The following is an 11842-nucleotide window of genomic DNA, read 5'->3' on the forward strand; positions in this document are numbered from 1 at the left end:
GGATGGATGAGGAAGCCAAGGTTGACGTTTGGTTAGGAGTGAGTCAGTGGAGAGATGGATGGATGAGGAAGCCAAGGTTGATGTTTGGTTAGGAGTGAGTCAGTGGAGAGATGGATGGATGAGGAAGCCAAGGTTGACGTTTGGTTAGGAGTGAGTCAGTGGAGAGATGGATGGATGAGGAAGCCAAGGTTGACGTTTGGTTAGGAGTGAGTCAGTGGAGAGATGGATGGATGAGGAAGCCAAGGTTGACGTTTGGTTAGGAGTGAGTCAGTGGAGAGATGGATGGATGAGGAAGCCAAGGTTGATGTTTGGTTAAGAAGAAGAATAAACATTTTGTTTTCGAGATGATAGTTTCCGGATTTGATCATATTAAAGACCAAAGGCTCATATTTCTGTGTGTTATTATGTTATAATTAAGTCTATGATTTGATAGAGCAGTCTGACTGAGTGGTGGTAGGCAGCAGCAGGCTCGTAAGCATTCATTCAAACAGCACTTTCGTGCGTTTTCCAGCAGCTCTGCTGTTTATGACTTCAAGCCTATCAACTCCCGAGATTAGGCTGGTGTAACCGATGTGAAATGGCTGGCTAGTTAGCAGGGTGCGCGCTAATAGCATTTCAAACGTCACTCGCTCTGAGACTTGGAGTAGTTGTTCCCCTTGCTCTGCATGGGTAACGCTGCTTCAAGGGTGGCTGTTTTCGATGCGTTCCTGGTTCGAGCCCAGGGAGGAGCGAGGAGAGGGACGGAAGCTATACTGTTACACTGGCAATACTAAAGTGCCTATAAGAACATCCAATAGTCAAAGGTCTATGAAATACAAATGGTATAGAGAGAAATAGTCCTATAATTCCTATAATAACTACAACCTAAAACTTCTTACCTGGGAATATTGAAGACTCATGTTAAAAGGAACCACCAGCTTTCATATGTTCTCATGTTCTGAGCAAGGAACTGAAACGTTATCTTTCTTACATGACACATATTGCACTTTTACTTTCTTCTCCAACACTTTGTTTTTGCATTATTTATCCCCATTATGCAGCTAGTTGGAGTCAGAGGCCGAGCCTTCTCTATTCTCTACTCCTCCCATTACGGGGTCTGAGACGCCGAGTCTTCTCTGGTCTCTACTCCTCCCGTTACGGGGTCTGAGACGCAGAGCCTTCTCTGGTCTCTACTCCTCCTGTTACGGGGTCTGAGACGCCGAGCCTTCTCTGGTCTCTACTCCTCCTGTTACAGGGTCTGAGACGCTGAAGCCTCGTATGCTCAAATTTACGATGATAATTTATGATGTCAATTTACCCCAAAAAATACATTTTCGCCTTTTGAGCTTCTAGTCATGAAATCTATGCAGCCTACACTCAATCACTTTTTATAGCTACTGTTTACAGGCCTCCTGGGCCATATACAGCGTTCCTCACTGAGTTCCCTGAATTCCTATCGGACCTTGTAGTCATGGCAGATAATATTCTAATTTTTGGTGACGTTAATATTCACATGGAAAAGTCCACAGACCCACTTCAAAAGGCTCCACATCATCGACTCAGTGGGTTTTGTCCAACATGTCTCCGGACCTACTCACTGCCTCAGTTATACTCTGAACCTAGTTTTGTCCCGTGGAATAATTATTGTGGATCTTCATGTTTTTCCTCATAATCCTGGACTATCGGACCACCATTTTATTACGTTTGCAATCGCAACAAATAATCTGCTCAGACCCCAACCAAGGAGCATCAAAGGCTGTGCTATAAATTCTCAGACAACCCAAAGATTCCTAGATGCCCTTCCAGACTCCCTCCACCTACCCAAGGACGTCAGAGTACAAACATCAGTTAACCACCTAACTGAGGAACTCAAATTAGCCTTGCGTAATACCCTAGATGCAGTCGCACCCCTAAAAACAAAAAAACATTTCTCATAAGAAACTAGCTCCCTGATATACAGAAAATACCAGAGCTCTGAAGAAAGCTTCCAGAAAAGTGGAACGGAAATGGCGCCACACCAAACTGGAAGTCTTCCGACTAGCTTGGAAAGACAGTACCGTGCAGTACCGAAGAGCCCTTACTGCTGCTCGATCATCCTATTTTTCTAACTTAATTGAGGAAAATAAGAACAATCCGAAATGTATTTTTGATACTGTCGCAAAGCTAACTAAAAAGCAGCATTCCCCAAGAGAGGATGACTTTCACTTCAGCAGTAATAAATTCATAAACTTCTTTGACAAAAATATCATTAGAAAGCAAATTATGGAATCCTCTTTAAATATGCGTATTTCTCCAAAGCTCAGTTGTCCCGAGTCTGCACAACTCTGCCAGGACCTAGGATCAAGAGAGACACTCTTGTGTTTTAGTACTATATCGCTTGACACAATGATGAAAATAATCATGGCCTCTAAACCTTCAAGCTGCATACTGGACCCTATTCCAACTAAACTACTGAAAGATCTGCTTCCTGTGCTTGGCCCTCCTATGTTGAACATAATAAACGGCTCTCTATCCACCGGATGTGTACCAAACTCACTAAAAGTGGCAGTAATAAAGCCTCTCTTGAAAAAGCCAAACCTTGACCCAGAAAATATTTTTTTAACTATCGGCCTATGTTGAAACTTCGATTCCTCTCAACATTTTTAGAAAAGGCTGTTGCGCTGCAACTCACTGCCTTCCTGAAGACAAACAATGTATATGAAATGCTTCAGTCTGGTTTTAGACCCCATCATAGCACTGAGACTGCACTTGTGAAGGTGGTAAATGACCTTTTAATGGCATCAGACCGAGGCTCTGCATCTGTCCTCGTGCTCCTAGACCTTAGTGCTGCTTTTGATACCATCGATCACCACATTCTTTTGGAGAGATTGGAAACCCAAATTGGTTATCTTATCTGTCTGAAAGATATCAGTTTGTCTCTGTGGATGGTTTGTCCTCTGACAAATCAACTGTAAATTTCGGTGTTCCTCAAGGTTCCGTTTTAGGACCACTATTGTTTTCACTATATGTTTACCTCTTGGGGATGTCATTCAGAAACATAATGTAAACTTTCACTGCTATGTGGACGATACACAGCTGTACATTTTGATGAAATATGGTGAAGCCCCAAAATTGCCCTCGCTGGAAGCCTGTGTTTCAGACATAAGGAAGTGGATGGCTGCAAACTTTTTACTTTTAAACTCGGACAAAACAGATATGCTTGTTCTAGGTCCCAAGAAACAAAGAGATCTTCTGTTGGATCTGACAATTAGTCTTGATGGTTGTACAGTCGCCTCAAATAAAACTGTGAAGGACCTCGGCGTTACTATGGACCCTGATCTCTCTTCTGAAGAACATATCAAGACTGTTTCAAGTACAGCTTTTTTCCATCTACGTAACATTGCAAAAATCAGAAACTTTCTGTCCAAAAATGATGCAGAAAAATGTATCCATGCTTTTGTCACTTCTAGATTAGACTACTGCAATGCTCTACTTTCCAGCTACCCGGATAAAGCTAAAAACGCCTGCTAGAATCTTGACTAGAACCCCAAAATGTGATCATATTACTCCAGTGCTAGCCTCTCTACACTGGCTTCCTGTTAAAGCTAGGGCAGATTTCAAGGTTTTACTGCTAACCTACAAAGCAATTTTGTCCTGCCGTACATACCTACACGTACACTACGGTCACAAGACGCAGGCCTCCTAACTGTCCCTAGAATTTCTAAGCAAACAGCTGGATGCAGGGCTTTCTCCTATGGAAAGGTCTGCCTATTCATGTGAGAGACGCAGACTCTGTCTCAACCTTTAAGTCTTTACTGAAGACTCATCTCTTCAGTGGGTCATATGATTGAGTGTAGTCTGGCCCAGGAGTGTGAAGGTGAATGGAAAGGCTCTGGAGCAACGAACTGCCCTTGCTGTCTCTGCCGGGCCGGTTCCCCTCTCTCCACTGGGATTCTCTGCATCGAACCCGATTACGGGGGCTGAGTCACTGGCTTACTGGTGCTCTTCCATGCCATCTCTAGGAAGGGTGTGTCACTTGAGTGGGTTGAGTCACTGACGTGGTCTTCCTGTCTGGGTTGGCGCCCCCCCTTGGGTTGTGCCACGGCGGAGATCTTTGTGGGCTATACTCTGCCTTGTCTCAGGATGGTAAGTTGGTGGTTGAAGATATCCTTCTAGAGGGTTGGGGCTGTGCTTTGGGGTTATATCCTGCCTGTTTGGCCCTGTCCGGGGGTATCGGCGGATGGGGCCACAGAGTCTCCCGACCCCTCCTGTCTTATCCGGTGTCCTGTGTGAATTTAATCATGCTCTCTCTAATTCTCTCTCTCTCGCTCTCTCTCTCTCTCTCTCTGAGGACCTGAGCCCTAGGACCATGCCTCAGGACTACCTGGCATGATGACTCCTTGCTGTCCCCAGTCCACCTGGCCGTGCTGAATTTCTGTACAGCACTTTGAGATATCAGATGATGTAAGAAGGGCTTTATAAATACATTTGATTTGATTTGACGTGCAGGCCAGAGCAGGACGTGCAGGACAGAGCAGGACGTGTGGACAGAGCAGGATGTGAGGACAGAGCAGGATGTGAGGACAGAGCAGGATGTGAGGACAGAGCAGGATGTGAGGACAAAGCAGGACGTGAGGACAGAGCAGGACGTGAGGACAAAGCAGGACGTGAGGACAGAGCAGGACGTGAGGACAGAGCAGGACGTGAGGACAAAGCAGGACGTGAGGACAGAGCAGGACGTGAGGACAGAGCAGGACGTGAGGACAAAGCAGGACAGAGCAGGATGTGAGGACAGAGCAGGATGTGAGGACAGAGCAGGACGTGAGGACAGAGCAGGACAGAGCAGGACGTGAGGACAGAGCAGGATGTGAGGACAGAGCAGGACGTGAGGACAGAGCAGGACGTGAGGACAGAGCAGGACGTGAGGACAGAGCAGGACGTGAGGACAGAGCAGAACGTGAGGACAGAGCAGGACATGAGGACAGAGCAGGACGTGAGGACAGAGCAGGATGTGAGGACAGAGCAGGACGCGAGGACAGAGCAGGATGTGAGGACAGAGCAGGACGTGAGGACAGAGCAGGATGTGAGGACAGAGCAGGACGTGAGGACAGAGCAGGACGTGAGGACAGAGCATGATGTGAGGACAGAGCAGGATGTGAGGACAGAGCAGGATGTGAGGACAGAGCAGGATGTGAGGACAGAGCAGGACGTGAGGACAGAGCAGGACGTGAGGACAAAGCAGGACGTGAGGACAGAGCAGGATGTGAGGACAGAGCAGGATGTGAGGACAGAGCAGGATGTGAGGACAGAGCAGGACGTGAGGACAAAGCAGGACGTGAGGACAGAGCAGGATGTGAGGACAGAGCAGGACGTGAGGACAGAGCAGGATGTGAGGACAGAGCAGGACGTGAGGACAGAGCAGAACGTGAGGACAGAGCAGGACATGAGGACAGAGCAGGATGTGAGGACAGAGCAGGACGTGAGGACAGAGCAGGATGTGAGGACAGAGCAGGATGTGAGGACAGAGCAGGACGTGAGGACAAAGCAGGACGTGAGGACAGAGCAGGATGTGAGGACAGAGCAGGATGTGAGGACAGAGCAGGATGTGAGGACAAAGCAGGACGTGAGGACAGAGCAGGATGTGAGGACAGAGCAGGATGTGAGGACAGAGCAGGATGTGAGGACAAAGCAGGACGTGAGGACAGAGCAGGATGTGAGGACAGAGCAGGATGTGAGGACAGAGCAGGATGTGAGGACAGAGCAGGATGTGAGGACAGAGCAGGATGTGAGGACAGAGCAGGACGTTCTCTCTCCCTGCCTTGGGAATATGGAAGTGTTTGCATGTACTATGTAATATAGCAGCCATTGTTAGAGCAGCATCTCTATACTGTTCTTCGTACTGCATCTATATGTATATATACAGTACCCGTCACACGTTTTGACACACCTACTCATCTTTCTTTATTTTTTATTATTTTCTACATTGTAGAATAATAGCGAAGACGTCAAAACTATGAAACAACACACATGGAATCATGTAGTAACCTAACAAGTGTTAAACACATCCAAATATATTTATATGTGACCCTTTGTCTTGATGACCGCTTTGCTCTTGGCCTTGAATGTTGTAACCCTACTTTATCTGTGTTGTCTAGATTGTCCATCTGTGTTGTCTAGATTGTCCATCTGTGTTGTCTAGATTGTCCATCTGTGTTGTCTAGATTGTCCATCTGTGTTGTCTAGATTGTCCATCTGTGGATGCTCTCAGATGGACATACTATCTGCTAATAAGCAACTGCTTAATAAGGTTATGGTTTGGGCTAGGTTTAGATTTACAATAAGCATTAGGATAAGGATTAAGGTTAGGATTAGGATAAGGGTTAAGCTTAAAATAAGGGTTAAGGTTAGGATAAGGGTTAAGGTTAGGATTAGGATAAGGGTTAAGCTTAAAATAAGGGTTAAGGTTAGGATAAGGGTTAAGGTTAGGATAAGGGTTAAGGTTAAGTTTAGGGTTAGGATAAGGTTTAAGGTTAGGGTTAAGGTTAGACTAAGGGTTAAGGTTAGGGTTAGAAAGGTTTAGGATAAGGGTTAGAAATGTTTAGGATAAGGGTTAAGGTTAGGGTTAGAAAGGTTTAGGATAAGGGTTAGGGTTAAGGTTAGACTAAGGGTTAAGGTTAGGGTTAGAAAGGTTTAGGATAAGGGTTAGAAATGTTTAGGATAAGGGTTAAGGTTAGGGTTAGAAAGGTTTAGGATAAGGGTTAGGATAAGGTTTAGGATAAGGGTTAAGGTTAAGTTTGGGGTTAGGATAAGGGTTAAGGTTAGGGTCTAATGAATTTATTAAATTGACTTCCTTATATGAACCATCTCAGTCAAATCTTTTAACTTGTTGCGTTTATATTGTTATTCTGTACAGATAGTTGAAATGCTACTGATGGTCTGTAGAGCATCCACAGATGGACTATCCAGATGGACTATCCAGACGGACTATCCAGACGGACTATCCAGATGGACTATCCAGGTGGACTATCCAGGCGGACTATCCAGATGGACTATCCAGGTGGACTATCCAGACGGACTATCCAGACGGACTATCCAGACGGACTATCCAGGTGGACTACCCAGGTGGACTATCCAGATGGACTACCCAGATGGACTATCCAGGTGGACTATCCAGATGGACTATCCAGGTGGACTATCCAGATGGACTATCCAGGTGGACTATCCAGATGGACTATCCAGGTGGACTATCCAGGTGGACTATCCAGGTGGACTATCCAGATGGACTATCCAGGTGGACTATCCAGATGGACTATCCAGATGGCCTATAGAATGTTGCTTGTTGCTTGAACTCCTCCGGCACCGCGACAGGAAGCACATAGACAGACTAGCGTCCGCTGGTCAGTCTGTCTATCTGCCCTGTGCTCAGTGAACTAGGCTGAGCTTGACAGACAGACGGAGGGAGGGTCTGGACCTGTAGAGCCAGACTGAAGGGTACAACAGGATACGGGGTGGAGTGAGTATCAGTGTTTGACACATTGCTCCTGTGTACATTCAGAGCCAGGCGTCAGACTGGGGAATAAACGCGTCAGATCTACGGGAAACCCAAGTACGTGACGCCGCATGATGAAAGATGAGGAAAACTACCGTGATGGAGGAAACTGTTAGGTGTCAGGATGGACAGAGGGGAGTAGGGAGGGGGAAGGGAGAGGACGAGCCCACAGGCTCAGAATGGACAGAGTGGAGTAGAGGGGGAAGGGAGAGGACGAGCCCACAGGCTCAGAATGGACAGAGTGGAGTAGGGAGGGGGAAGGGAGAGGACGAGCCCACAGGCTCAGAATGGACAGAGTGGAGTAGGGAGGGGGAAGGGAGAGGACGAGCCCACAGGCTCAGAATGGACAGAGTGGAGTAGGGAGGGGGAAGGGAGAGGACGAGCCCACAGGCTCAGAATGGACAGAGTGGAGTAGGGAGGGGGAAGGGAGAGGACGAGCCCACAGGCTCAGAATGGACAGAGTGGAGTAGAGGGGGAAGGGAGAGGACGAGCCCACAGGCTCAGAATGGACAGAGTGGAGTAGGGAGGGGGAAGGGAGAGGACGAGCCCACAGGCTCAGAATGGACAGAGTGGAGTAGGGAGGGGGAAGCGAGAGGACGAGCCCACAGGCTCAGAATGGACAGAGTGGAGTAGTGGGGGAAGGGAGAGGACGAGCCCACAGGCTCAGAATGGACAGAGTGGAGTAGAGGGGGAAGGGAGAGGACGAGTCCACAGGCCTGTTAGGTGTCAGAATGGACAGAGTGGAGTAGGGAGGGGGAAGGGAGAGGACGAGCCCACAGGCTCAGAATGGACAGAGTGGAGTAGAGGGGGAACGGAGAGGACGAGTCCACAGGCCTGTTAGGTGTCAGGATGGACAGAGGGGAGTAGAGAGGGGGAAGGGAGAGGACGAGCCCACAGGCTCAGGATGGACAGAGAGGAGTAGAGAGGGAAGGGAGAGGACGAGCCCACAGGCTCAGGATGGACAGAGTGGAGTAGAGGGGGAAGGGAGAGGACGAGCCCACAGGCTCAGGATGGACAGAGGGGAGTAGAGAGGGAAGGGAGAGGACGAGCCCACAGGCTCAGAATGGACAGAGTGGAGTAGAGGGAGAAGGGAGAGGACGAGCCCACAGGCTCAGAATGGACAGAGAGGAGTAGAGGGGGAAGGGAGAGGACGAGCCCACAGGCCTGTTAGGTGTCAGAATGGACAGAGGTGAGTAGAGATGGGGAAGGGAGAGGACGAGCCCACAGGCCTGTTAGGTGTCAGAATGGACAGAGTGGAGTAGGGAGGGGGAAGGGAGAGGACGAGCCCACAGGCCTGTAGTCGGGTGATTAGTGAAAGACTGTCCAGCGACTAGACTACATAGTGAGACAGAGAGAGGTCTACCTACCGTCTTGAGACGCTTCACAGCACCCTCACAGATATGCATTCCTCTGGACTCCTCCACCTCTACATGGCCCAGGTACTAGAGACAGAGAGGGAGACAGGAGAGAGAACAGAGTTAGTGAGGTACTAGAGACAGAGAGAGAGACAGGAGAGAGAACAGAGTTAGTGAGGTACTAGAGACAGAGAGGGAGACAGGAGAGAGAACAGAGTTAGTGAGGTACTAGAGACAGAGAGAGAGACAGGAGAGAGAGAGAACAGAGTTAGTGAGGTACTAGAGACAGAGAGGGAGACAGGAGAGAGAGAGAACATAGTTAGTGAGGTACTAGAGACAGAGAGGGAGACAGGAGCGAGAGAGAGAACAGAGTTAGTGAGGTACTAGAGACAGAGAGGGAGACAGGAGAGAGAGAGAGAACAGAGTTAGTGAGGTACTAGAGACAGAGAGGGAGACAGGAGAGAGAACAGAGTTAGTGAGGTACTAGAGACAGAGAGAGAGACAGGAGAGAGAACAGAGTTAGTGAGGTACTAGAGACAGAGAGAGAGACAGGAGAGAGAACAGAGTTAGTGAGGTACTAAAGACAGAGAGAGAGACAGGAGAGAGAGAGAACATAGTTAGTGAGGTACTAGAGACAGAGAGGGAGACAGAGAGAGAGAGAGAACAGAGTTAGTGAGGTACTAGAGACAGAGAGAGAGACAGGAGAGAGAACAGAGTTAGTGAGGTACTAGAGACAGAGAGAGAGACAGGAGAGAGAACAGAGTTAGTGAGGTACTAAAGACAGAGAGAGAGACAGGAGAGAGAGAGAACATAGTTAGTGAGGTACTAGAGACAGAGAGGGAGACAGGAGAGAGAGAGAGAACAGAGTTAGTGAGGTACTAGAGACAGAGAGGGAGACAGGAGAGAGAACAGAGTTAGTGAGGTACTAGAGACAGAGAGAGAGACAGGAGAGAGAACAGAGTTAGTGAGGTACTAAAGACAGAGAGGGAGACAGGAGAGAGAGAGAACATAGTTAGTGAGGTACTAGAGACAGAGAGAGAGACAGGAGAGAGAACAGAGTTAGTGAGGTACTAGAGACAGAGAGAGAGACAGGAGAGAGAACAGAGTTAGTGAGGTACTAAAGACAGAGAGAGAGACAGGAGAGAGAGAGAACATAGTTAGTGAGGTACTAGAGACAGAGAGGGAGACAGGAGAGAGAGAGAGAACAGAGTTAGTGAGGTACTAGAGACAGAGAGGGAGACAGGAGAGAGAACAGAGTTAGTGAGGTACTAGAGACAGAGAGAGAGACAGGAGAGAGAACAGAGTTAGTGAGGTACTAAAGACAGAGAGGGAGACAGGAGAGAGAGAGAACCTAGTTAGTGAGGTACTAGAGACAGAGAGAGAGACAGGAGAGAGAACAGAGTTAGTGAGGTACTAAAGACAGAGAGAGAGACAGGAGAGAGAGAGAACAGAGTTAGTGAGGTACTAGAGACAGAGAGGGAGACAGGAGAGAGAACAGAGTTAGTGAGGTACTAGAGACAGAGAGAGAGACAGGAGAGAGAACAGAGTTAGTGAGGTACTAGAGACAGAGAGGGAGACAGGAGAGAGAACAGAGTTAGTGAGGTACTAGAGACAGAGAGGGAGACAGGAGAGAGAGAGAGAACAGAGTTAGTGAGGTACTAGAGACAGAGAGAGAGACAGGAGAGAGAACAGAGTTAGTGAGGTACTAGAGACAGAGAGGGAGACAGGAGAGAGAACAGAGTTAGTGAGGTACTAGAGACAGAGAGGGAGACAGGAGAGAGAACAGAGTTAGTGAGGTACTAGAGACAGAGAGAGAGACAGGAGAGAGAGCGAGAACAGAGTTAGTGAGCAGAGCACGAAACAGCAGGTTGTGAGTGGTGACGTCCTCTTCCTGCCAGGGGAAAGGTCATCCTGCCAAAGGGCCACTGCTGCTCCTGTACATGACTGGCTGAAGGACTACACGTGGATGTCGACGTCCCAAATGCCAACCTATTCCCTATTTTAGTGCACTACTTTTGGTCAAAAGTGTAGGGAATAGGTTGTCATTTGGGACACAGAGTATCTATCAATAGACGGAAAGAGCTCCCTAGCCAGTGTGTCCCCCGCCCCTGACCTATGGTCCCTTGGGATGGCGAGGGTCAGACCTGGAGCCCTGTGGGCAGGCAGCCATTGTTGCTGCTTCCCTCCACACACCAGAGTTCTCATTCTCAGCCCGAACACCGACAGGGCAGTTTTTTTACCAGGACGTCTGTGCAGCGTAAAAAAAAGAAGAACTGTTTCCTAAAGTTCTCTCTCTCTCTCTCTCAGCACCAGGATATCGTCTGAGCCAGAGACATTTGTGGCCATGAAACTTCATTTCTGTTCATTGAAATGTTTCAAATTGCGTTAGAATAGCAGGGACGGTCCAGGACAGAGACTGGAAGTCAGAAATGACCCCTATCCCAACGGTTACTTAATATTACATATATATTATAGAGACTGGCAGTACATGTTGCTAAGCATCACTGAGACCAGAAGACCACTCGGCCTGTGTTGCTAAGCATCACTGAGACCAGAAGACCACATCGCCTGTGTTGCTAAGCATCACTGAGACCAGAAGACCACTCGGCCTGTGTTGCTAAGCATCACTGAGACCAGAAGACCACATGGCCTGTGTTGCTAAGCATCACTGAGACCAGAAGACCACATGGCCTGTGTTGCTAAGCATCACTGAGACCAGAAGACCACATGGCCTGTGTTGCTAAGCATCACTGAGACCAGAAGAACACATGGCCTGTGTTGCTAAGCATCACCGAGACCAGAAGACCACTCGGCCTGTGTTGCTAAGCATCACTGAGACCAGAAGACCACATGGCCTGTGTTGCTAAGCATCACCGAGACCAGAAGACCACTCGGCCTGTGTTGCTAAGCATCACTGAGACCAGAAGAACACATGGCCTGTGTTGCTAAGCATCACCGAGACCAGAAGACCACTCGGCCT

At 48.3% G+C, this 11842-nt stretch overlaps 1 protein-coding gene across 2 annotated transcripts in view; it reads right to left on the reverse strand.

Annotated features, from left to right (window-relative positions):
- The window catches only part of LOC116374726 (protein numb homolog), a 113907-nt gene that overhangs the window by 31489 nt on the left and 70576 nt on the right, over positions 1-11842 (reverse strand). For both annotated transcript variants that reach the window (XM_031829374.1, XM_031829373.1), the window contains exon 3: positions 8875-8949. In XM_031829374.1, coding sequence (XP_031685234.1) covers positions 8875-8949 — 75 coding nt within the window. The remainder of the gene's footprint in view (positions 1-8874; positions 8950-11842) is intronic.

This window comes from Oncorhynchus kisutch, linkage group LG7 (genome assembly GCF_002021735.2).
Source record: "Oncorhynchus kisutch isolate 150728-3 linkage group LG7, Okis_V2, whole genome shotgun sequence".
Classification (NCBI taxonomy): Eukaryota; Metazoa; Chordata; class Actinopteri; order Salmoniformes; family Salmonidae; genus Oncorhynchus; species Oncorhynchus kisutch.